At 38.7% G+C, this 23,987-nt stretch overlaps 2 protein-coding genes and 1 pseudogene across 5 annotated transcripts; all 3 read right to left on the reverse strand.

Annotated features, from left to right (window-relative positions):
* Positions 1–309: 309 nt before the first annotated feature.
* On the reverse strand, positions 310–12,665 carry NEF1 (no exine formation 1). Its single transcript, XM_089147832.1, has 4 exons — positions 11,211–12,665; positions 8,329–8,900; positions 8,001–8,220; positions 310–2,506 (listed from the first exon to the last, which is right to left on the reverse strand). Exons 1-4 carry the CDS (start codon positions 12,402–12,404, stop codon positions 1,163–1,165), a joined length of 3,330 nt encoding a protein of 1,109 aa, XP_089003958.1. The 5' UTR covers positions 12,405–12,665; the 3' UTR covers positions 310–1,162.
* A 1,051-nt stretch (positions 12,666–13,716) lies between these two features.
* Positions 13,717–17,759, reverse strand: LOC149019847 (putative serine/threonine-protein kinase PBL28; annotated as a pseudogene). Its single transcript, XR_016172113.1, has 8 exons — positions 17,502–17,759; positions 16,759–16,969; positions 16,402–16,640; positions 15,824–15,950; positions 15,499–15,570; positions 15,132–15,318; positions 14,564–14,696; positions 13,717–14,203 (listed from the first exon to the last, which is right to left on the reverse strand). The product of XR_016172113.1 is annotated as a putative serine/threonine-protein kinase PBL28 (transcript).
* Positions 17,760–18,263: 504 nt separating this feature from the next.
* On the reverse strand, positions 18,264–23,060 carry LOC149019848 (NAD(P)-binding Rossmann-fold superfamily protein). Of its 3 annotated transcripts, XR_016172114.1 has the most exons (6): positions 22,895–23,060; positions 21,777–22,035; positions 20,555–20,749; positions 19,582–19,991; positions 19,405–19,459; positions 18,264–19,256 (listed from the first exon to the last, which is right to left on the reverse strand). XR_016172114.1 is itself a non-coding variant. In XM_089147834.1 (5 exons), the coding sequence occupies exons 1-4, from the start codon at positions 22,996–22,998 to the stop codon at positions 19,596–19,598; spliced, it is 954 nt and encodes a 317-aa protein (XP_089003960.1). In that variant the 5' UTR covers positions 22,999–23,060; the 3' UTR covers positions 18,264–19,459; positions 19,582–19,595. The 3 variants fall into 3 exon arrangements, 2 of the variants coding, with proteins under 2 accessions (XP_089003960.1, XP_089003959.1); XM_089147834.1 differs by having other exon boundaries at positions 18,264–19,459; XM_089147833.1 differs by lacking the exons at positions 18,264–19,256; positions 19,405–19,459 and having other exon boundaries at positions 19,488–19,991; positions 22,895–23,058.
* Positions 23,061–23,987: the final 927 nt, after the last annotated feature.

Genomic DNA, 23,987 nt, shown 5'->3' on the forward strand with positions numbered 1-23,987 from the left:
CTGGCCATTCGAAAATATTCTGTTTTTGATTTAACATTTGCTCCTCTGCTGCTTCTAGGCTGTGCTGTGGTCACTCTATCCAATAAAATTTCAATACAAAAAACATCCCATAGAAAAAGACGAAAAGACGAAAAGACTCATATTGTGAAATCAATTGACAAGCAAGAAATGTACTACTACTACTACTGGCTAATCTATGGGGCTCTCAGGATTTTGTGGTCCTAGAGCCAAAATTAAAATTATTTATTTACTCTGATCTAATTAACTAAAAATGGTTTTGGTGTTCCCCTAATCCCGATATCTACCTATCCTATCTACCAGGCCAATCTGGATTCTGATACTAAACATTAAAAGCGTTTAGAATTAGTGTGATGATGGTAATCCCGATTATCTACCGCCACTCTGTATGTATGTATGTACATGTTTGTTTAATGCTGGAAATCCTTTTTACCTTTCTGTTAGTGCAGTGCCATCTGCAACAAGAACAACGACTATGCTAATAATATCATCAACCCAATCTTCTTCTTCTTCTCAGTTTTCGCAACCCAGTCCCAGGCTCCCAGCTATGCCACCTTTCAATGCAATGCGAATACGAAGAACATGATACTTCCCTGCATTTTATAATGTTTTACTAATTCTACAAATATTATTGAACTGAATGCAAGCCTTCAAATAAGTTGAAAATGGTATCTGCCTTCGCTCTTCTTATGTTTACCACTACTACTACTACTACTACTACTACTACCAATATTACTGTGCAAACTGATGACAGTCTTCTTCCTTTCTACTTGGGCTTGGGTGAGAATGAGACAACCCGCCATCAGGTACCACTGCTGCTGCCACCTTCTTTCAACGGTTGCATAAGCCTCTACAGGTCCATCATTTTATCGTCAATGGTTTACCCTCCCCACGGTAAGTCGGTAACACCACCATCAAATATCGAGCTCCATCCCCCATTACCTCAGTAAAGCCTTTTAAATTCAGTCTAAACTTGAAAAGAGCACCAAAGCGTCTTTTCTTCCGAGCACAATTAATGCCAAAAACAAAACAGAGCAATGAAATAACGAACAGAGAGCACCCGAGAAAAACTTTTGACCTCCCATTTCTCTCACACGAAAATTTGCTCTGAAATATTTTACAGTGTGTACAACAACAACCCAGTCTAAATATACTTCATTCCCGTGATATGGTGTTGTCTTGAGATCAGATACTGCGCCAAGGAATATATAATCCCCAGTAGCCCCAATATCTTAACCTTGAGCACATCTGTCATTATCACCGATGGTAGGTTAAGGGGCATTGTAAGCAATGGTGTTGAATCAGCCTGCTTCGTATGGCCCCATACAAAACGGTTGAATAAGATGTGGCTCGGAAAAGTAAGGACAAGCAGGGCTGCATTCTTGACCAAAAAGAACCAGTCTGCACCTCCTATCTCCAGGCCCCACCCCCCAGCATTCCCATGCCAGACTTCTTCCCATATTTTGTACATAGCAGTCAAGACTAGGTAAGCAGATATAACCACCGTCACAGGGAAATACCTTTGCCTGTCCCCAAACCCAGCAACAAAGTCCGAATCCTGGTTCAGGAGCAGCAAGATTGGGGCCAAGAAGAAAATTGCACGATTGGAACCGCCAGTAAGGTTCACGTTCAAAATAAGGCAAATACCGAAACACGTGATAGTAGCAACGTTACCAACAGCTGGCATCCAAGCGCCCTCTGCAGCCAACCTCTTGACAGTAAAAGCTGGCACCGTAGAGGCCCTTCGCTGCTGCATCAACCTACGTTTAGGCGGGAAGGCAGCTGAGGAACTCTGACCCAACTGATTGTGCACACCACTCCTGTCATGGATCCTCTCCCGTATCAAGGTAGCTAGCTCAAACTTTATTTCCAGCGCAATAAGCATGAAAATAGCAGCATATAACCCAAGAAGTGAAGTCCTTGCCCCTTCAATGGCTAATAGCATGGTGAGTTTGTTCTCTTCCTCACCCACTCCAGCTCCACTCTCAACAATGTCTTTTACTCTCATCTGGCCCTCCAGAAGGTATGTAACTGGGAAGAGAGCAACCAGCAGAGCAAATATCCACGGCAGGAGCCTTGTACTTGAAGCTGATGGGAAATGAGTAAAGACCACAAAAACTGAAGTGCAAACCAAAGCAGCAACAATGAGGGCATGCAGGATTGTTGCTTGCAGAAAATATTCAGCAGATATATAGATGCCTAGTGCTATTCCGACCCCAACCGAATAAAATGCTCTCAACTCAACAATGTACTTGATAGGAATGAAGGAGGTCAGTGCCGCCAGCACGAGGATGATGGCTAAGATGAGAAGCCATGATGGCCATGTAGGTTTTGAGGCCGCAAAACCATATATTGAGATGTCATCAGAAGATTGGAGGGCAGCTCTAATCAAGTCTGACCGGAAAGCCCAGGACAAAGGAATTGGTGGCTGCAGCAGTATAAACAGCAGACCTGTTGCCACCAGAAGCACTAAGCATCTCTTTGCTGTCTGCATGAAAATCAAATAATGCATTTTGAATTAGATTTACCCATTTCATTCAGTAATGGAAGAGAACAAAAGTTCTGAAAAAGAAAAACCAAAAATACTAAGTCAGAAAATGGTCAACTAAAATGTAAATACAAGACCATTCATCCCCTAGTGGAAAACACAAGGTAATTAGCTATTTATAATAAGGTGTTCACAAGTAACAGTATTGCACTGTCTTGGAAGCGGATTTCAAGAGACGTTATAAAGACGTGCCAAAGAAGCAGTTACTACGCTTCTGCACATAAACATGTTTATGATACACGCAAACAAGTTTGTCAAGGATTTGTGTGTCATGAATAAGCAATACAACCAACAACAGTATATCTTCGTCTTCATGGCATCCATCCAATTCAAATCTTTGTCAGCAAGTGCAAATATAAATCAACCAAGAAATAATAAACACCATTGAAGCGTAAGAGGAGAAGAAAATTCAATTTGTGTATCGCGATATTGGCTTAAAATAAAAAATCCAAACCAAGCAAGCAATATGTAGGTATAAACAAAGTACTAAATAACATACATTAAGTAAACAAACATTAGCAATATCACTATTTGTCAGAAATATTAAACAAACCTGAAGTAGTATGAAACTATTAATAACAACTCTAAAACATCATATAGACAAATGAGTGTAATAGGGGTGAGGATGTTGAGATGGATGAGCACCAAAATGAGGAAGGATTAAGTAAAGAACAATTAACAATATCACTATTTGTCAGCAATATTAAACAAACCTGAAGTAGTATGAAACTATTAATAACAACTCTAAAACAACATATGGACAAATGAGTGTAACAGGGGTGAGGATGTTGAGATGGATGAGCACCAAAATGAGGAAGGATTAAGTAAAGAACAATAACATATCACTTTTGTCAGCAATATTAAACAAACCTGAAGTGTGACTATTAATAACAACTCTAAAACAACATATGGACAAATGAGTGTAACAGGGGTGAGGATGTTGAGATGGATGAGCACCAAAATTAGGAAGGATTAAGTAAAGAACAATTATATTATTTTACGACCCCCCCCCCCCAAAAAAAAAAAAAAAAGGGATAATTATATTAGAGCTGATTCTGAAGCAGCTCAGATCCAGGACAAGCTATAAGAAAATGATGTGGCATGGCCATGTTCTTTTGATTCAGACTGAAAGAGAAAGGAGCATACCTACAATGACCTAGGGAGGAATGGTGAGGGAAAGAAAGAAAACTACTGAAGCTTTACATCAACTATTACCTAGAACAGAGCTGACTGAAGGGCCAAGATCCATGTAGGCAGCCCCATTTAGTTGGGATACAGCTGAGTTGTTCTACACAGCGACAACCATAATGATACATAAATAGATGAAAACTGATTCAAGTCTAGGTAATTTTGAAGTTTAGATGTCATACCAGGCAAAAAAACATAAGAACCTCATAATCCTAACTGTGACTTTGATGAATTTCAATACATATTTTTTTCTGGTTAATCAGTAACCCCACCTATCTCATTTTCAGTTTAGGCAAAATCAATTAGAGTAGGGACAAAGAATTCTTTTGAGTTTTTTCTATGGTGCCCAGACCCCTTAAGTCACCTCTAAATTAATGACTGCCCCTTAAGTGAGATAAATGACACGGTGCCCCCCTTGCTTAAAGTCAAATATTCCAAGTTACCCCCTTAATAGTCAAGCATTTTGACCGTTAAGTTTGACTTGTAAAAAGTTCAATATACCCCTGGTACTGTGTAAAGACGAAATTACCCTTTCACTCACTTAAGTGACCCAACCCTAAGTGGGTGAAGAGAGAATCCCTTCAACTTCTTTTCATACCCCGCCGAAAATCCCACATTGCCAGCAACCAAGGTTTAAAGTATCCCACGATACGGTGCGATACTAGCCGATACGTAGCCATATTGTATCGTTTGAGGTTTGATGCAAGATGGGAATCATAAGGGTATGTCACAAGGGTGGTTGCCGCTGGCAAGGGAGGGGTGATGGTTGCTAGCAATGTGGGGTTTCCAGTGGGGTATGAAAGAAGATGGGTGCAGGGAGAATCCCCCACCCCACCTAGGTTTGGGTCACTTACGTGAGTGAAAGGGTAATTTCATCTTTACATAGTACCAGGGGTATATTGGACATTTTACAAGCCAAACTTAATGGTCAAAATACTTGACCATTAAGGGGGGTAACTTGGAATATTTGACTTTAAGCAAGGGGGCACCGTGTCATTTGTCGCACTTCAGGGGGCAGTCACTAATTTAGAGCCCACTAAAGGGGGCGTCATAGAAAAAACTCAAATTCTTTTTTAACCCCAAAAAAAATGAAACAGGATTTTAACAGTTCTGATAGTTCATAATTTGTATACTAAGTGCACCTGCATCATATCAACACAGTTCTTGTTCATACCTGTGCAAATATATTATTACTTTTTATATATCGGTTCTACAAATAGACCTTTTTTAAAGAAAATGTTTACCCAGTAGTTAAAAAAAATCAGTTTCCTATCATATCAATATGACCAATCATGATATATTTTAACTGTATCAGAAAATGTTGATCCCTGATACCATACTAATGAAATGTCTCACAAAGGTCACTGCATTCTTAGCGTCTCTATGTTAGCCAGAAAATGTTTTCGCAACAGTACTCCAAAGAGAGTACTATACATTAATAGGATATTATATCTTTACTGTTAACGAGCAAAACAATCCTGGATTATTATTTTGCGCTTGAATTAAGAGTTGAGAGATTGAGAAATCTATCTTATTTCAAATGACGTAATATATGGCTGGATCCTTATGAATCTCACTGCAACTTTGATTTTACAGAATTTACTTCTAATGTTTCTAAGGCTCTATTGAAACAAGGAATTTATCTCTTTAAAGGTGGGTCTATGAAAAACAAGGAGAATTCATCTTCAGCAGTTCTAAACAGAATCCTGACTACTCTCTGCAAGTCCAATCTAGGACATGTATTTTTTTATTTGGTTTTCTTTCCCCTTATTTCTTTAATTATTTGACGTTAGGCTATACGCAGGTGCTTTATCCTAATCATTTGGCTGCTGCTGCTGACGTTAGACTTGGTAGAGAGTCTAGAGACAATTGTTGGTTTGATAATTCTCCCTAGGTTGACCATCATTTGCAATTGAAATGTTCTTTTTTATGAACTTTCTTTTCAATAAAAATTATATTTAAATCATTTTAAAAAGAATTTCCCTCCTCTGAGCTGTGCACCTCCCATTCTTTTTAGTCTTCTGGTTTTGTGGTAGACACTATAGACTAGGACAGTGTTTGTCATGATACATTTATAACTAGCTGGATTTGTGTCGGGTCACTCATGATTCATCAGTCCCTAATGAACTAGTTCACTGAATATGCAAAGAAACCCACCCTAACCCTTTTGTCAACCAAAAAACAAGGGAAAATTTCGTTTTAACTACAATATCAGCCCAAATAACAAATGCTAGAGATACTCGCCATGCTGCAATATAAAGTTAAATAACATATGAAATGCATGTTCTCAGGTAGGTGTCAAGGTTTCCTATTAACAGCATAAGAGATCTTCAAAGGGAAGGGAGAGAGGGTAACAGTTAAAAAAAACCCCACCTATAGGTAGTCAGTTTCATACAAGATATGTCCTAGCCTTCCATGGAAGAATACATTGGCAACCAAAATACACAATTACTAGATTTCGAATGGTCAACCAGCATGTTCACAAGCCCATGTAAACATAGTTCTCAAAGCGGCAAAGGGATCACAGCTTTTTAGTGCTCCCCTGAGTGTCATGGCAATTTGGTGGCCATATGGCATCGCATTGGCAAACAAAGCGTTCCACTGTAATTTTTTTTTAACAACCATCTTATGTGGCGTAAATAGGATATATAAAACTTATAGAATTCTACTTTTAATCTAAACATATATTAAATAGTCATAATGATGCAAAATTATCATTTAAAAAAAAAAAGTTCATCTCAACATAATTCAATAGCAACATAGCATAATAACAAATATTATAATTTATAATTCATATAAATAAGAAAATGTTCTGTAGATGACCTCAGCCGACCTATTTCTTTAATCTTAAAATGATCTCATGCTTCTCATTTTATGGTAAGAAAGTGAACCACTGATACTATGTAGTATGTTAAATAAATTTTGATCATTTAAAAAACCCAAAAGTGAAATCTAAATACCAAAAAAAAAAAAAACACTCAGCCCATAAGACGACATATGGCAATACAAGACTGCCCCAGACACACGAAGTGTACATTTTTTTTTTGCATAAAACAAAAGTGGGCAATCACCTTGGGCCTCCTAAAGTGAGCCTTGGCAATGCTTTGATGACTATACATGTAAAACTATTGAAATAATGAATGAGGAGAAGGAGGTAACTTGCTCTTCAAAAGAAAGCAAGGGTCTGACGGGCTCTAACAACAAACCAAAACTGAAAGTCAAAACCTTCCACCCAAATATGATTTTTACAATGCTAGGCAATAACCATATGCCTAATTCCTTGCATGAAGTTGACTTTTGACTCTCAATTCAGCCTTACCCTAACTAAATTGATTTGGATCATACATCAACAGATATCTCACTATTTTTGAAAATGTGAGACTAGATCAATGGCGAATTAAAAAAATGAATTAAAAAAACTAATCCAACCCAGGAGATATCTTGGTCAACCACAAACTTTAAGTGAACTAACTCGACTCATAAAAAGGACCCTAAACTAGTCAGAGGTCCCTCTGTTGATGATTCCTAACACATGTGGATGGATTTCTTTTTCTTTACTTCTTCTTCTTCTTCCTTCTTGTTTTCTCTGGGGAGGGAGTCGGGGGTTTGGAAGATAGATTCTGAGAGGGAGCTGCAATGAATCATAATTTATGCAGCCTTAACCCTGCTTTTAACAAAGAGGCTGTTTCTAAACTCAAACCACCACTTGGTCATAATGGAGCAACATGTATTTATTTATTTTCAATGGGTAGGGGTAGGGGTGGGGGGGGGGGGGGGAGAGATGAGTATGGCTGTCAATTTTTTTTGTTACCTGAATGCGCCCGCCACTGCTGGGGGCTAGGAGGGATCATAACAAGCAGTCTTAACCCTGCTTTCACAGAGACGCTGTTTTGGGATTCATAACAGTGACAACTTGGTCGCAATGGAGCAACATTTACCACTTTCACCAAGGCCCTCTGAGGGACCCTAAATGGGTGCAATCAATAAGGAAAATCAGAAAGCCAGACTGATTATACCAGACAACATAAAATTCAAGTGTTCAATTACTTAGGAGTCAAACTATGAATGAGGCCAGTTAAAGACATGAATAATTTTAAGAACAAATTTAGTGAAGTAAAATATCATTTTAAGAACAAATTTAGTGAAGTAAAATATCATTTTAAGAACAAATTTAGTGAAGTAAAATATCATTTTAAGAACAAACTTAATTAAGTAAAAGCAAGGGAATGACAGCAACAAGTAGTACCTGAACGTGAGAAAAGTGAAGAGCAACAATGGGAATACAAGCCAATCCCGTCAATACAATACAAAAACCCAAAAAGAGGCCATAAGATGGAGGTCTTCCATTCCAACATTGAAGAGCATCAAAAATTGTTTCCCGGCAAAGCCAGGCAGAAAAAGCCACAACAATACCATGAGCATAACCTTGCCAGGTTTTCATTTTTGAACCTACTTTTGATTTGTCCCTGCAAGTCCAAGAAAGGGTAAAGATTACATACACACATATATTGAACAAAAGAGTAGCATTAAAACAGGGCTGACTAAATAAGAAGCAAGAAGCACAAAATCTATACTTGTAGAGAAGCAAGGGAGGCGAAATGGCTAATAGCAGAACAGCCGAAGCCCATAGAACAGAGTTTGATGTGATAAAGAGCATAGCCAGCTTTGAAGAATACAGACAAGTCAAAATCCAAACTGCCTTAGGTCCAATCCGATTATCTACAACCAGCCTCCTCACCAAAGCCAGGCCCAGGCCAGTTGTCAAGATAACCATGTAACTTGGGTACATCACCTCTTCATCCAACCCAAAATAGTACAAACCGGAATAATTATAAAACCGATTCTCAATGAAGCAAAGCAGCAGCGCATGACTGATCAGACCAACCTCAGTTAAGAAATGAAACTTTTGTGGAAGAAAAGCGAAACCAGGAACAGCCATTGCCAGGATTACACTGGCAACTATCAATTTGCAGAAGGATTTCAGAGACATGCCAGCCAACCAAATGTTGAGATTCCAAAAGTTATGTGTAACAAACCATACAACCATCAAGCTTGCAAGCAGGACAAATGTAAAGTATGAAGGCAAGCTTTTCTTTGTGAAAAAACGAGCCAAATAAAAGCCTGTGACCACAGGAAGCGGAAGAAACTGCAAAAGAATAAAAAAACAAAAAGATGACAAGAAACTTTAGTGTTCCCATAATGCAATTGATGCACATGTAGATAAACTTCTTTCTGATAATCGGAGGCATATTTAGCCATTAAATACCTACCAAGGAATAATGCACAATCATGGAAACAATATGACAGAACAGATAAACTTTACCTTTAAAGTAATAAGTTAGATGTCATAGAGAGACGTATTTCATCAAAGCAGACCAGAAGAGAACCATAAAAGTACCTAAAGTTTTCCATTTGATCAACAGAAACAATAATGGAATGACATACTGCAAAATGAAGACATCTTCCATTGAAGACGTTGCATTTCCTTCTTTCATGAAATCCATCGAGCAAACATGCCTTTCGTCAGCATCTGGCATTGCATTCTCTTATTAATAAAGCCCATCATTTATTCATGAGACGTTGAGTTATTCACATTGTTAAGGTTGTTTAACTGGCAGAAATACAGTTTCATGACAATTCATTGGAAATACACATATCTATAGACGAACCAAAGTCCCAAAAGCCATCATCCCTTCTCTCTCTTTAATTAAAATTACCAGTCCAATATAAAATTCTAATATTTGCTCAAAAACCAGTAAAAAGATAAAAAGAACGGGAAGCCAAAGACACCGTCTATTAGAAGGAGCAGCATATCCTATGTTCTTCATCACATTTTCTTCTGAAGAAGTCTTGCTTATAGGAGTAATCAACAGCAACGCCAAACACCATAAATCAGTTCATGACACTAAAAGGAAATGCAGACAACTTTTGTATGTATGTATGTGTGTGGATAGATCAATGCGGATAGTCTTCTACTACGTACATAGAGAAATCAATTCAACAATACTTTACATGATTAAGCAATAATCTCAATTAAAGAGTATATGAACCACAATAACAATTTACTAGATTATGCAACCAACAACCAATGAGCCTTCATCCCAACTAAATGGAGTCGTCTACATGGACTCTTGCCTTCCAATCAGCTCTATTGGAGACCATACTAGATACAAGGTTTGTGCTATGCATATCCTTTCACAACACTTCTCTTAAGGTTATATTAGGCCAGCCGCCTGGTTCTTCTACTTCCTGCAATCCAGATTAAGTTGCTTCTTCATACAGCAGCATAAAGGCCTCCATAACTTATCATTTACCGGAGCTACTCCTACACCATTTTAATATGATCATCCCTTATCTTACCATTCCTTGTTTTGCCACACTACATCCATCTCAACATGATCATTTCTACTACGTTGAATGTATTTATATGATGCTTCTTAATAGTCCAATACTCTATATTGTACATCATAGATGGTCATATAATGATCTTGTAGAATTTTCCTTTGAACTTTAAGGGATTATATTGATCACACAAGACCTTGACACACCTCTCCACTTCATCCACCCTATTAATTCACCTTTTTTTTTTTTAATTTATAATTGAGCCAAGGAACCTAAAATAATCGCTTTGTGGAATCTCCTTCTCTTCAAGTTTCACCACCTCATCATTTGTTTGACCACAACCAAAGTTATACACAAGATATTACGTCTTCTTTCAACATGATTTGGTAATAGTTTCACTTAAATAGTTTGAACCACAATCATGCAACAACTTCTTTTATACCCAATCTTTTCAGTAAAAAAGAAGAATTGAGGCATGAGTGGTAATCAAATTCACTGAATGGGGCATGGACTGATGACCCTATTTGGGGTGAACCATAGGTTGTCTAGCTTTTGCATAAAAGCATGTCTCATATGAAAATTCCAAATGAGAAATGCTTTACAGGTTTCCCCTTTCAGCAAACAGAAATTGGACTTGACAGGGGTTTGGTTCCTCGCGAGCTCTGGACATCTTCCAGAGCACATCCAACGGCTGGAGAGCCATGCTGCACACATGCACACATCCCCGTGTGCAGCTCAGCTGTCCAGCCGTTGAAGGTCCTGGAAGATTCATAGCACTGGAGAGGAGCTCAGCCCATTTGATAGACATCATCTTCTATCTCTATGCAAATGCAGAATCAAATAACTAGTCTAGATATACAAGTACAACAATTGTCATCAGACATGATCGCGCAATACCAATTCAAGCTGCATACTTGTCACACATGGGAGACTTGACAAGCAATACGCATTATATGAGCATGGCATCGTGATCATGCTACATGAATCACTACACTAACATACTGCGGATAAAGCAGACGCCAAAGGTTTTTCAAGATAGCCCGTAATCGGACGCAAGACAGCCAAATACACACGTAAGCTAAAGCTACAAGCTGTAAACTTTTCAAACCCATACCAATAAAGGGAAGCCCACAACAATCGCTCCAGCCGCACTGACCAGGATAGATAAAGATGTGAACACCACTGAGCTGAACGCATCGCTTATCATACCAAGCGCATAAGCACCGGCTGCAGACGCTCCTCCAAGCATCGTAATAGTGACCAGAAGATAATTCAGAGGCGGAGGCACCTGAATATACCGACTAAACGAATGGAAAACAACTCTAAACTCCAACGACAAAACGACAACTACCAAGGCAACAGCACCGTTGGCGACGCGAATACTGTGCAGATGGTGCGCATTCTTGGAGACCCACCAAAGAGCGCCCCTGGTCGAGGCGTAGAGTTGGAACAGAAAGGGAATAAAGAAAAGAAGAAACAGATCACAGACGGAAGCAGCTGAAGAAAATAGCACAGCGCGGTGAGAGGCAATGTGAAAGAGTAGAGGAAGAAATAGAAGGTTTAGCGTATGGATACAGCTCTCGAGGGGGCCTAAGATGAAGGTTTCATCAGGAACCTCCCCACCATGGTAGCCGGAATCTTGCTTCGATTTGAAAGATGAGGAGCGCGGGATGGAGAAGAGCCAGTAGAAAACACAAGAGAAGACCATAAAATAGTAAGCCGCGTTGCTCATACCAACAGCCGAGACAGTCGCCCAGGTAAACAGAGAGGAGGCGACAATGGGGTTGCAAGCAAACAGAAGGCGCTCGAGAGCGAGAACAATGGAGGGGTTCTCGATCTGAATCCATTTGAATTGTAAGGACGCCCAGACTCCGATCAGGAAGTTGGTGAAGGCGCAGAGCAAAGCCGCTAAAATAGAAAGAGGAAGAGAACCGAAGGACGAAAAAAGAGAGGAGGTAAAGAAGAAAGAGATCTGCGCAGCGACAAGAGAGAACCAAACACCGAAGAAGGAGCCAGACTTGAAGCTGAGTGAATCGAGGATATAAGCGATCATGAGACCCAGGGTAAGGGTAGCGACGACGGGAGTGCCTCCGAGGTCGAGGAGGAAAGCAGCAGCAGGTACGAGAGCAACAGCGATTCTAGGGTTGTGGATGAAGGAAGAAGGGAAGAAGCGGGGGTTCTTGAGGTTTGGGGTTCTTCTTTGTTCCTGTGAATAGCCGCCGCCATTGAAGCTGGAAAAGGTAGGAGCACTGACGGAGTTGGAGATGAAGGGGCGGTGAAAGCGAGGTTGAAGCTCCGGCGGCATCATTTTTGCCCTGTCGGGAGGTGACTCGTGACACCGGAGACTCGGATGCTATATCTGCTGGCTGAGTCCTTTTTTCCCTTGATCTTCTCCCTTTCCTCTTGATTTGATAATCGGAAACGCCTGCGTACAAAATACCTACCAACGCCTTGGGCTAGGTAGAAAAGGTCTAAAGGATCGGTATCGAAGTATCGTATACGTATCGTAATACGTATCAGGAGTACTAGGATGGTTAGGAACCTGACTTCTCAGTGGAGAGATCATGGGTTCAACTCCTACCGACAACATATATAATAACTCTATCCCTATATATAAAAAGCGCCTTTGTACCACAGAAGAAAAAAGATACTTTTTAAAACATGTAAAACTGTGAGCGAAGCCTAATTTTTCCAATCCCATTTCTTCAAATCAGAAGCCAAGCCAAGCCAAGCCAACCGATGACCCCCCAATATGCGGCTCTGGGTTGACTATAACGGTCTGCCCGGATGGTCTACTTGTTCAAGTGTTTAAAGGACGGATCGGACCGCCCGGATTAACCAATTTCATATTGGAACGTAAGTTACATAAACTCACGAAACTCACGTACGCTGATGCAGCAGCAATTAATGACCCACAGACCCAACAAAAAACCATAATTAATACGCAATTTCGAAATAGATTAAAGGTTGATCAAATTCGATTGGAATCAGTTCAATATTTCAATTCCAATTCCTCGAACCACCAAAAGAGAATAAAACCAAAACCCACCCTCTGATTCTAATGCCAATGACCCACAAGGCCACAAGTAATTGCGCTTCAATTAAGAGTATAAGTTATCTCCACCCACCCCCAGGTTTCATTATTGGGAGTAAGGTCTAATATAAACTTTCTTTTCTTTCTCTTTCTCTTTCTCTTTCGCCTATGGAGAAAAGAATATTCATTTATCACCCATGATGTTGTGATATATTAATATTAATGATTGGACTAAATTCATCATTACCTCTCTCTCACTACTTGCTGTGTGAGGTAATGACTAATGAGGTTGAACACTAATATGAGGGTTAGAATTAGATCCCATGGTTGGTTAAAGAGATTCTTTCTTCGACATAGGTGAAAAGAAACTCGGTGACTGTCCCTACGTTGCATCCTCAACCCTGTCAAATATGGATTTTGTCATGTTAGTGCCTGCCGCTGACGTGGTGGTGTCTTGATCTCATCGTGGACTATGATTTCCAAACATCGCTAATCATGATCTCATAATACAGTTACTTATATGACCTAACAAACAAACACATGACTTTTTGGCCAAAAAAAAAAAAAAACAAAACAAAACAAAGACCACACTAACCTCAATCTGCAACCTGATAATGATATTACCAACAAAGAATGTTGTACAACATGATTTCTTACAAATTTTACAGTTTCAAAGAAATTAAATTAAATCAAATCAAATAACGCAGCTGTTCTTCTATACACTTATCAAACAACTGTATCTTTTACTCCATAAATCAAACTACAACCCACAAAGATCTCATTAAAAAAAATGCCAATAAAGTATACCAATTCTATTATCTTGAAGCAGTAAATAGCTGGCTCGCGAGAGTGACCGTGGTGGTTCCTTCACCCATGATTGTTGTCAAGCTCAATTCTTTCTCGAGTACCCGATCCAGTTCTGCTACAACATACTTCATGGTAGGCCTCCTCTCACTAGAGAATTCCACACAGCGGGCAGTCAACTGTATGAACTCTTTTATGCCTTCAGTTGTAAAACTGCTGCCCATTTTGCGATCTATGATTGAGGATATGATGCTTGAGTCCTGATAATTCTGTGCCTTCAAGAAGCCAGAAAAAGTAACTCAACTACAAGCTGCAAACAATTTTAAATGTGCATAACGAAGCTGAAACTTAAACTTCAAAATGCAAATTCACTTCTCCAGCAAAGTTGCAATGACATTTCCAAGTATTTTTATAAGAATCGTCAGGAATTTGAACGATGTACCATCAACCAGGTGAGATAGAGAGGAGGAATAGTTAAATCTGCGCTTTAGACCTACTACTACCAGCGTGATGGGAAGCAAAAGAAACAATGCTTCTGCCTCAGAGGAAAATAAATGATATGAGAAATGTCCATTGAACAGTCAGGATTGTCTTATCAATAGTAGCAAAGTAAGCAGAGTGTGAATTACCCATTCAAACAACTTCTGATCAAGTCCAGAGGACACCAATTGATCTGCTTCTTGCCCACTCAACAGCTCTAGCAGGAACACTCCAAAACTATACACATCACTCTTTTCCGAGAATCTTCCAAACTCTTTCACCCTGCACATTATAATACTCTATGACTACCAAGTGATACTGGTATGCTTCTCTCTTTTTGTGATAAAATGACAATGATAGTTTCTTCTACAACAAATTGTAAAATCAAATAAAAATGAAAAAGTCAATGATAGTTTCAGCAATTTGATACCCAGTGACTACTTTTCTTATATATATAATTTTTTAAAAAAAAATTTTTAATAAAAAAGCTAAAGTTTTAACACAAATGGTTTAAGATCCCCAATTAGCTGACTTGACCAGGTAATACCCTGAGTCAAGTTCCTTATTGGATAACCAATCCATAATATAATATTGTTCTATTTTGTCATCAAAATCATGAAGCAGCATACGGTATTAAGTATTAGCATCTCAAGAAGTGGGGTACTGGGGTATAAAAAAATACAATCTAATATAGAGTTGGAAGGAGATGAAAAATACTCTGGAGCAACGAATATGTCGTCGGCCATCATTCGAGAAGATGGACCAGCAACATCAACTCCACCAAGTAAAGTGTGAAGCCCAAAATCTGCAACCTTAGCGATCAAAGTTTCATCTACGAGAACATTGTCTGTTTTGAAGTCCTTATGTACCAAATGAGGGCTCAATGAATGGAGCTAAGCCAAACCTGCATCAAAGTATAAGTAAGCAGAACAACATGATACTCACTACGTGACCTTATGCACAAGTGATTTTGTCTGAGTGAAGTTTATAAGATAATTCCAGTGATCCATAATAACTCTTCATGGGAAAAATAAAACCTATACCAGGAAAGCCACCAATGCTTACTGATTTTGCAGAGGATCACCTTTAGCTGCCCCTAGAGCTATTAAGAGCCTACGCTTGAATTCTATTTTTTCATGGGAAACCTGACTGGCACCTATAAAGAGGAAACAAGAATGCTCATACAATTATAAACAAATGACCATTGGAGATGCAAGTATTGTAAAGAAAAATATAGTGAAGTGTGTGCTAGGATCAGTTATCTCACATGTCAGAAAAAGAATAATGAGTGACATAAGTACTGATATCAGCCAAAAGACATAAGTACTGATATCAGCAAAAAACTAAGTGCTGTAACTTCATATGTTACAAACCAATAGAATTTCGAGTATGTACAGGTTAAGAGTTACCATATAAATGACTAGAAACACTTCCATTGGTTATATACTCGTAGATTAGCATCTGTTGTTTATTTTCCTGGCAGTACCCAAGAAGGCTGACAAGATTCCGATGCCGAATAGATGACAGAAAAAGCACCTGATAAGGAAGAAAATCTGTACTTAATATTTCAGGCTGTAACAGAAATAAAAAGAAGCTGGAAAATGAAAAACGTAAGGAAACAAAAAGAAGCGTTTTTGACAAATTAATGGTTTAAATTTCAAAATTAGTTTCTGCATTGGAAGAGAACATAATAGTAAACAGACCACTATCAGTATCATCATCAAATTTTTGCCAAAATGAAACTCAAAACAAGTTTTTCTGCTCTGCAACTGAAAAGAAGGGATTCAGTGTATTAAAGAGAAATCAATAATGAAACTATCCCATTAAATAGCAACATAAACAAGACAGGAGAATATAATCATAAGTTCCAAGAAGGAACTTTCAACAATTTAAAATTCAAATTATATTTGAATTTGCACAAAACAAACATGAGTATATCTGGAAAGATGTCCTCCAAAGGCTGGAGTAGAAAAAAGGTGGTCATTACCTCCTCAAAAAATTCTTTAGTTGGCATCCCAAGTCGTTTTTTTATGGCCACAATTGTTCCATCTTGAAGAAAACCTTTGTACACCTTTCCAAATTTTCCTTCTCCGATGAAATTAATGTCGTTAAAGTTCTTTGTAGCCAAAGTCAAGTCTTCCATTGTAAAACTCCTAGCATCAGGTGACTGAGGTGGAAGAGACACACGGCCTGTTGAGGACAACTCAAGCCTGATGTTTCTTCCCACTGTCAATTACAAGCAAAGCAAAGCAAAGTGGTCCAGGATAAAAAGAAGAGGATCTTTAGTCCCAGACATTGAGTGCAATTAAATCAATATCCTTTTAAGCAAAACCTGTTACACTACCTTGAACAGATGGATCAGATGAAGCAGTCTCGGAATTTCTCGAAATGCTCCTACTTTGACACAGGCAGAACCATAAGAATACCATTATCATCCCCATCAAACCAATGGCTCCTGCAGCACCTCCAAATAATGCTGCAAAAATCTTTGACATTTGGTAAGGGAACTTCAGCGACGAGGAACGGTAGGGACTATGGACGCCTACACATTGAACCTGGAATACAGTCCCAGTCAAAGCAGAATGGAAGAAATTGTACAGAAGTAGCAGACAGCAATGAAAGGTATTAGGGTAACAAACTATGATAGAATAACGAAAGGGTGAATCTTCACAATTCTGCAGCCTTTCATTTGTGGGGAGAAAACTAATATGAAGCAGTACATGTAGATATCCAAATCCCTCATGGAAATTTAATCTTCATCCAACTAATGAAGGACAGGACTAAAATAGGTCGGAGGTCTGTACCCTAACTATGTTCATTAACATAGTCAGCCATGCGTCTTGCACTGCGATCTGGCAATGGAATGGAACAGTGAAACTAGACTTGATCTCACCACTTAAGTATCATCAGGTTTTGCCTTCAGTCCTTATTTAGGGGGAGGGAAGAAGGTTTAACAATAGAATTTTGAGAAATTGTTCTATATGTATGCGTTCTTCAAAACCTTCTGAAGAGTGACAGTAGCAAGGGGCCAAAAGGAAGTTGGACATCACATGAATTCTTCAAGTTTATACATAAGAAAGTTGATACCTGTAATTTCTTTGCATGCAAGGGAGGCAAAGCAATCCTTGGGAAGCTCTTCTTCATTCGCTTGTTTCCTACATGGAGTCATGAAGAAGATCAAAATCGACCCACATTCCCCGTTGAATCAATTCCCGCAGTTGAGAGAGCGTGGGGAGCGAATGGAGGAAGCAAAGAGAACAGATGGAGGGCATCAAAAGAACAACCACACCAACAGCCATATGGCCCACCAGTAGTGGTTGAAGATAAATTATTTTAGGAGCAGGCATAGACTTCCTAATTCTACTTGGGGGGGGGGGGGGGGGGGGAACCCACCCAGTAGACGACTCGAAATCGATCCTGCAACTAACTCACTCTTTAAAAACCACTCCACTATGCTTCGGATGATATATATATATATATATATATATATATATTGAAATGCCTTGTGCATATCATTGTTGTACTCCGACTTTCAAACAATGACCTCTCGTCGACACAGACAATCAGGGTTTACCAGCCTGACAAGTCCTTAACAACAACAAAACCCAACAGAACTGAGGGGGACATGGAATTTTCGCTTGGCCCAAAGAACTAAGAATCTCTGCCAAGCACCATCCATCCGTCCGGCTACGTTGACCTTGCTCCTACTTTCTTGATCCTCAGGAAATGGAATAACCCAATCAAACAATGGCAGAAGTAGTCAGGGAGAGTGACGGACGAGGAAGAAACTAGAAAGGGAAGAGTCCACTGAAGAAATGAAAGCCTTTGCTTTCAGCATCCTCGCCTCGGTCAACGGCATTGGGTTGCGGAGAAACTCATCCCTTAACTTCTTCCTGCGAAGAGCTACGCTGGAATACTGATCGTGGTGTTGTTGCATCGACGAGGGCAGGAAGGTCTTGCTTTGGTTTAGTGATTTGCAAGAATCTTCTGCTAACGGTGATGTAGCTATGAGAATTTGAATGCCCAGCAACAAGATGGCCGACTGTTATACTTGAGGGACCTTGATAGTGCTTTTCCAACAAGGGTCTCTGTACCATGTTTGACACAATGAAGGTTAACTGCAAAGGAGAAATTGGAAGAAGCTTGCCATTTCTGTTCCAATTGGTTTGACGGGCCTTTTTTTTTTTAATTTCTTTTTCCTTGGAGACCATAGATGAAAATAGAATTAGAGCTGTATAATAGTGGAGAAGACAAAGAGATCCTACACAATTCACGGAAACATCAAGACATAAAAACAGTAGACATTTAAATTCGTAATTTCCAGAGTGCGGAAAAAAACCCATTTTACCAAGACAAAAATATAGTACAAAAAAGAGCACGAATAAAAATCCTAGTATGGTGACTGGGGACAATGGAACCCAAACTTGGTTACGCTGGCAACTACAATCAACCCTGATAACCTCTAAGATAAGTCAAGACATCCCGAAAAGGAGACCAGTTTTTATCACGCAGGTGCTAGACAAAGAATGTGGTCTCTACAACTGCCAGTGCAAATATGACACACGAGAGGCAAGGTTCAAAAAAACTCTGCTTTAGAACTTCCTTCTTGAGCTTTCAACCGTGGGTTTCAGCTTGGATCCCATCTATGCTGCTCTTTAGTCCATCCACAGGCACTTCACTTCCTTGAAATGGGGAAATATTGGACAATCATTACAGTTACCAGATAAAGACGCTTGCTTGACATTTCCCCAAGCTTGTTCCAGTGTCAAAAAACTCTTTCATCAATGTGCGCAACTGGGAAAACCAAATCATTTCCACCTCCCACCGTCAGTATGTATCAACCTACAAAGATGAAACCAATTCCGTACTGACTTTGGAAGAGCATTCAAATGAAATTTGTTTGATCTAACAAAACTGCAAAATCACATGGCTTTGACTTGAACCAACTTTAAATCAACCAAAGTGGATCAAACAACTTAAATCATTTTACCAGAAGGGCTTCACATTTCCCCCTCGTCCTCAATGAGAAGAGTTGATCCAGTTACCTACTCCAAAACAGGTTAAAGCAGGCCATCAAGAAATAAAACTACTGCCTCCCATAAATAATCATTTTAGTCCAACAATCAAAGTAGGAGTACACCTAACACAAATGTTTTGTTGCATTTACCCGCAAGCTGACTATTAGAAACCAATCTCACGCCTTTCTGCAAAAAACTTTCCTGTGACTGTTTGTCCAGCTAGCAAGGCAAGCCAGACTCCTGTGTCAGCACCTTCCTCTGCAGATATATTCCCCGCCCAACCAGTCATACCAGTCTTCACCCAGCCAGGACAATAGCAATTAATATGTATTTTCTGACCTTCTGGCCGGTCCGAGAATGCCTTTGCCAGAAATCGAGTATAAGCATTAACTGCAAGCTTTGACATAGAGTAGTCAGTATAGGTTTGAGGCCAGCCACCTGAAGCCCAAATGCCCTGTTCAACTTGTTCAAGGAAGCCTGTAACAGTCCTATTTATCAGTTCCTCGGAGAGAGAATCCTCATCAGCAAGCTGCTCCCTCAACACTGCATCTGCCAGTCTCTGACAAAATCCAAAGTGCATCAATAAATTTGGGCAAAGTTTTGAGCCATTCATCAGCATAGAAGTCAAAACTAAAATGTAACAATAATGTCTCTGTACCAAGAAAAATTGTGGGCTGGAAAAACCCTGAAAGACTTTGATGAATGCTAAATATTCATCTAACAGACTGGGAAAAAGAAGATAAAACTATAACAGAAAGAGAAAAAATTGAACCTAAATTTTGCAAAACCAAGGAATAATCATCAATGGCCTTTATTATTGTTATTATCTTATCAGTGCTGTTGTATTCCTACTGTTCTACTGCTCTGACTCATTTCAGAAAATCCAACACTTTCAAGCAGAAAAACAGAAGAGAAATATATGTCATATATGAAAATTAGTTCTTCAACATTTGAAAAATAGATACATATCCATTTATTTCTATTCTTTAACAGTTTTACCCAACTCCTTCAAAAGCAAATGCATCAAACATTTCCAGCAAAATGGGAGGAAGAGAGGGAACAAAATAAAAAGGTCAAAAGAAAGAACAAAGTCAAGCGGTAGAAAACAAAAATGCCACTCACATTCCGCCTTCCATTCAGTCTACCAAGTCTGGAACTCACATTCACAATGCGAGCACCAGAAGCAGAATGTTTCATCAATGGAGTCATTGTCTCAATCATCTTTCTGGTGCCAAAATAGTTCGTTGAAATAACCCTCTCAGCAAATTCAACAGAATTATCTGGTCCACGATTAAAATTAACACCTGCATTATTTACCTGCATGGAGACAGTTCACATAACCTTTAAACCTCATATAGCCAAGTAAAACCCTCTTGGAAGTTCTAAACAGCCGAACTTTCTACTAAAATGTACTTCAGTGTCCACTTGAAGAAGAGTGAAACCAACGATGTCATTCTTCTACTGTTCTTATTATACATATTGTACATCAAATTCCTATTCTTCAATAAAAATAGAGCTTCCACTATTTGTTTATATTAATTATCTTTCTCCTGAAAGTGGGACTTTTTGCCCTCTAATCCTTGTATTCACTTATTTTTAGCTAAGCTTCAATTTATTTTAAGAAAGTTTAACCATCCCTTAGGCAATGGACTGGCGCAGATAACTCTGGGCCTACAGCAGTGTTCTGATAGATTTTGTTTAGTCAGAAGGATATGAGACTCACTTAGCACTCAAGGCAAGGCTATCTTTAGACTAGTTACACAAAGTATGGTTGCACTAAAGGCATACAAAAATGAGGTGGACTGAGGATTTCTGTAACAAACAGGCTCAGGGAACATGTTTCTTCAAATGGCTAGCAATTATGGAACAAGGCCTGAAACTAAATATCTCCACCAGTCAGTAGATATATCAAGAGAAAACATGTTTGTTCAAATGGATTGCAATTATGGAACAAGGCCTGAAACTAAATATCTCCACCAGTCAGTAGATATATCAAGAGAAAACATGTTTGTTCAAATGGATTGCAATTATGGAACAAGGCCTGAAATTAAATATCTCCACCAGTCAGTAGATATATCAAGAGAAAACTATTGCTAAACCTTCCAAAGGCCACAAAAAACAATATGATTCTTCTATATAACAACTGAGCCCTTCGCTCAAGTACGGCAAAACATTGTCCATTCCTTTCTTAATATACCTTTTACAAACCAACCAACATGCCTCTTCAATCTTGCAAGATTATAGATTGATGAGATGATCGCCTACAATTTCTAATAGAACCTTTTTCGGCATACAGAGTGCCGGAAACAACATAAAATATAAATCAAAGCATTGAAAAACTTACCAGAATATTGACACCACCATATCTCTGTTGTAGCCACTCAGCAAATAATTTTATAGATGCATCATCCAGAATGTCCAATTGATGGAAGGCAACATTTAAACCTTCACCCTGTAATGATTCCATTGCTTCATGGCCCTTGCTGATGTCTCTTGATGTAAGAATAACAGTCAACCCATGAACTGCTAGTTGCTTAACAATCTCATATCCAATTCCTCTGTTAGCTCCAGTGACCACAGCAACAGTTTGTGAGCTCCACCACCTAAATAAAAATCCAATACAACTGAAGGATTGTCACTGTATCTTTACTGAAAATATTTGTTCACCATCCGCACAAATCCATCTCAGTGACAAGCTACAATAAAAGTCAAGAATCAAATTGTGGGTAGCATATCTCGGCATTCATTTATTAACTTTCAGCCCAGCTTACTGCCGGCATAGCCTTCTGTCACTTCTAATAGTTCCAATAAGCTAGTATTCTTATCAAAAAATATTTTTGATACATCAGCTGGGAGTCTATAGTGTCATGCTATCACCTGCAATACTAGTTCAAGGGCTGCCTTTGACACGTTAAACCCTCTCTATGACAGATCTTTAACGGAGTTCCATACCCAAACCATACCTGTAAGCAAATATGGAAGATATCCTTGTCTTAAATGTTTCTGGGAATAAGTGGATCCAATTCCTGACACATAACGATAACAAAACCATGTAGCTGTTGAGTTTGGTGGCTTTATTATCTTGACCGGTTGCTGGGTTGATTCAACGTTCTAGTTTTTGCGCTCGTTTAAATAAGTGGTGAAGAGTCTTCAAGTGAAAGAGAGGAGTCCTTAACAAAAGTGAGCATTCCAAGGAGAGTAGAGTAGAGGTGGTTGGTGACATTAAGCAAATTCCACCACGATTTTCGATCAGATATAATTCGGAAACCTCATTGCAGACATGATTTCAATATCAATAAGAATAAACGACAAAAACTAATTGAAGGGGGGAGCTCATAGATTTGAAGCAAAACATTTTTTTACTCCGCCGATGAATTATTCATCAGAAGCACGTAAAGAAATCAGAAATCAGAAATCAGAAATCAGTAATGAAACAAGTAATATATTCGAGACAACTCTAACCTCTCTTGCTCAGTGTAAGGTATCCTTCTAAGAACGGATAGTTCTTGGACCCTCTTTTCCCTTCGCTCCTTCGCCCGTTCCTTCGCACGCTCGCTACGCCCCATCTGTGCCCGCTGATGCTTCGCACCGCCGCTTGCTATATATATTTCTTTCTTTTTTATTTATTTCTTTATTATTATGAGGGAAATTTCAGTGACACCCTAGAAAGAAAGGGAGAGCAGCAATCATAGATACAAAAGAGCATATCACATTGCTAAAAACACTATAAAATATCTCTTAAAATGACAACTGTCTCATTTTCCATCAATATAATAAATTAAATCAGAGGGAGAGATAAATAAACATATCGTTAGTAATATTTTTGTACTAAAAGTTACAAGTACGCTTTTATCTTATTCTATATATAATAATTTAAAAGAATCAAATATACATTTATCTTTTATTCTTCTCCGTCAAAATTTAAGATTTCATTATTACCAAAAAGAATGTACGATAAAAAAAATAAATCAACCATTTTTACTAGCACTAACTAGCAAAATCTGAAGTAAAAATACAACACTATTGTTTTGTGTTTGAGCCTTTTGCTTTTTCATTGATACGAATATATGTAAGTAGTGTTTACCAAAAAAATATATATATATATATATATATATATGTAAGTAGTTGTAGCGCTGTCATACTATAATGAAAATACAATTTTTGTTTTTCTTCTAGACGAATACAATATTGAGATATTTTTTCGTAACCAGATTGGCTTATAAGATCACTTCCGGCTTTAGGCCTTTTATTAGTTAATCTCGGTATAGTATCTAAACAATGTTTTTTTTTTTTTAAACAAAGTCTTTGATAACGAGACATAAAGACTAATGGACAAAACTTGCTTTAGATCACAGGAAAAAGGCAAAACGGATGAAGAGGATGGTTTGCCCTTGCGATTGGTGAAGAAAAACCATTTCTGCGATGTGCATGACATTGACGACTGAGCACTTGGCGATGAGCAAAAAACGAAGCAAACAGAAAACAATGCAAGGAAGATTGTCTGGAGAGTAATTAAGGGCAAGAACCTCTTCGAGACGAAAAACAAGGGCTATTA

Source organism: Hakea prostrata, chromosome 3, assembly GCF_041222555.1.
Source record: "Hakea prostrata isolate BN-2017 chromosome 3, UWA_Hpros_2, whole genome shotgun sequence".
In the NCBI taxonomy this organism is placed as follows: domain Eukaryota; kingdom Viridiplantae; phylum Streptophyta; class Magnoliopsida; order Proteales; family Proteaceae; genus Hakea; species Hakea prostrata.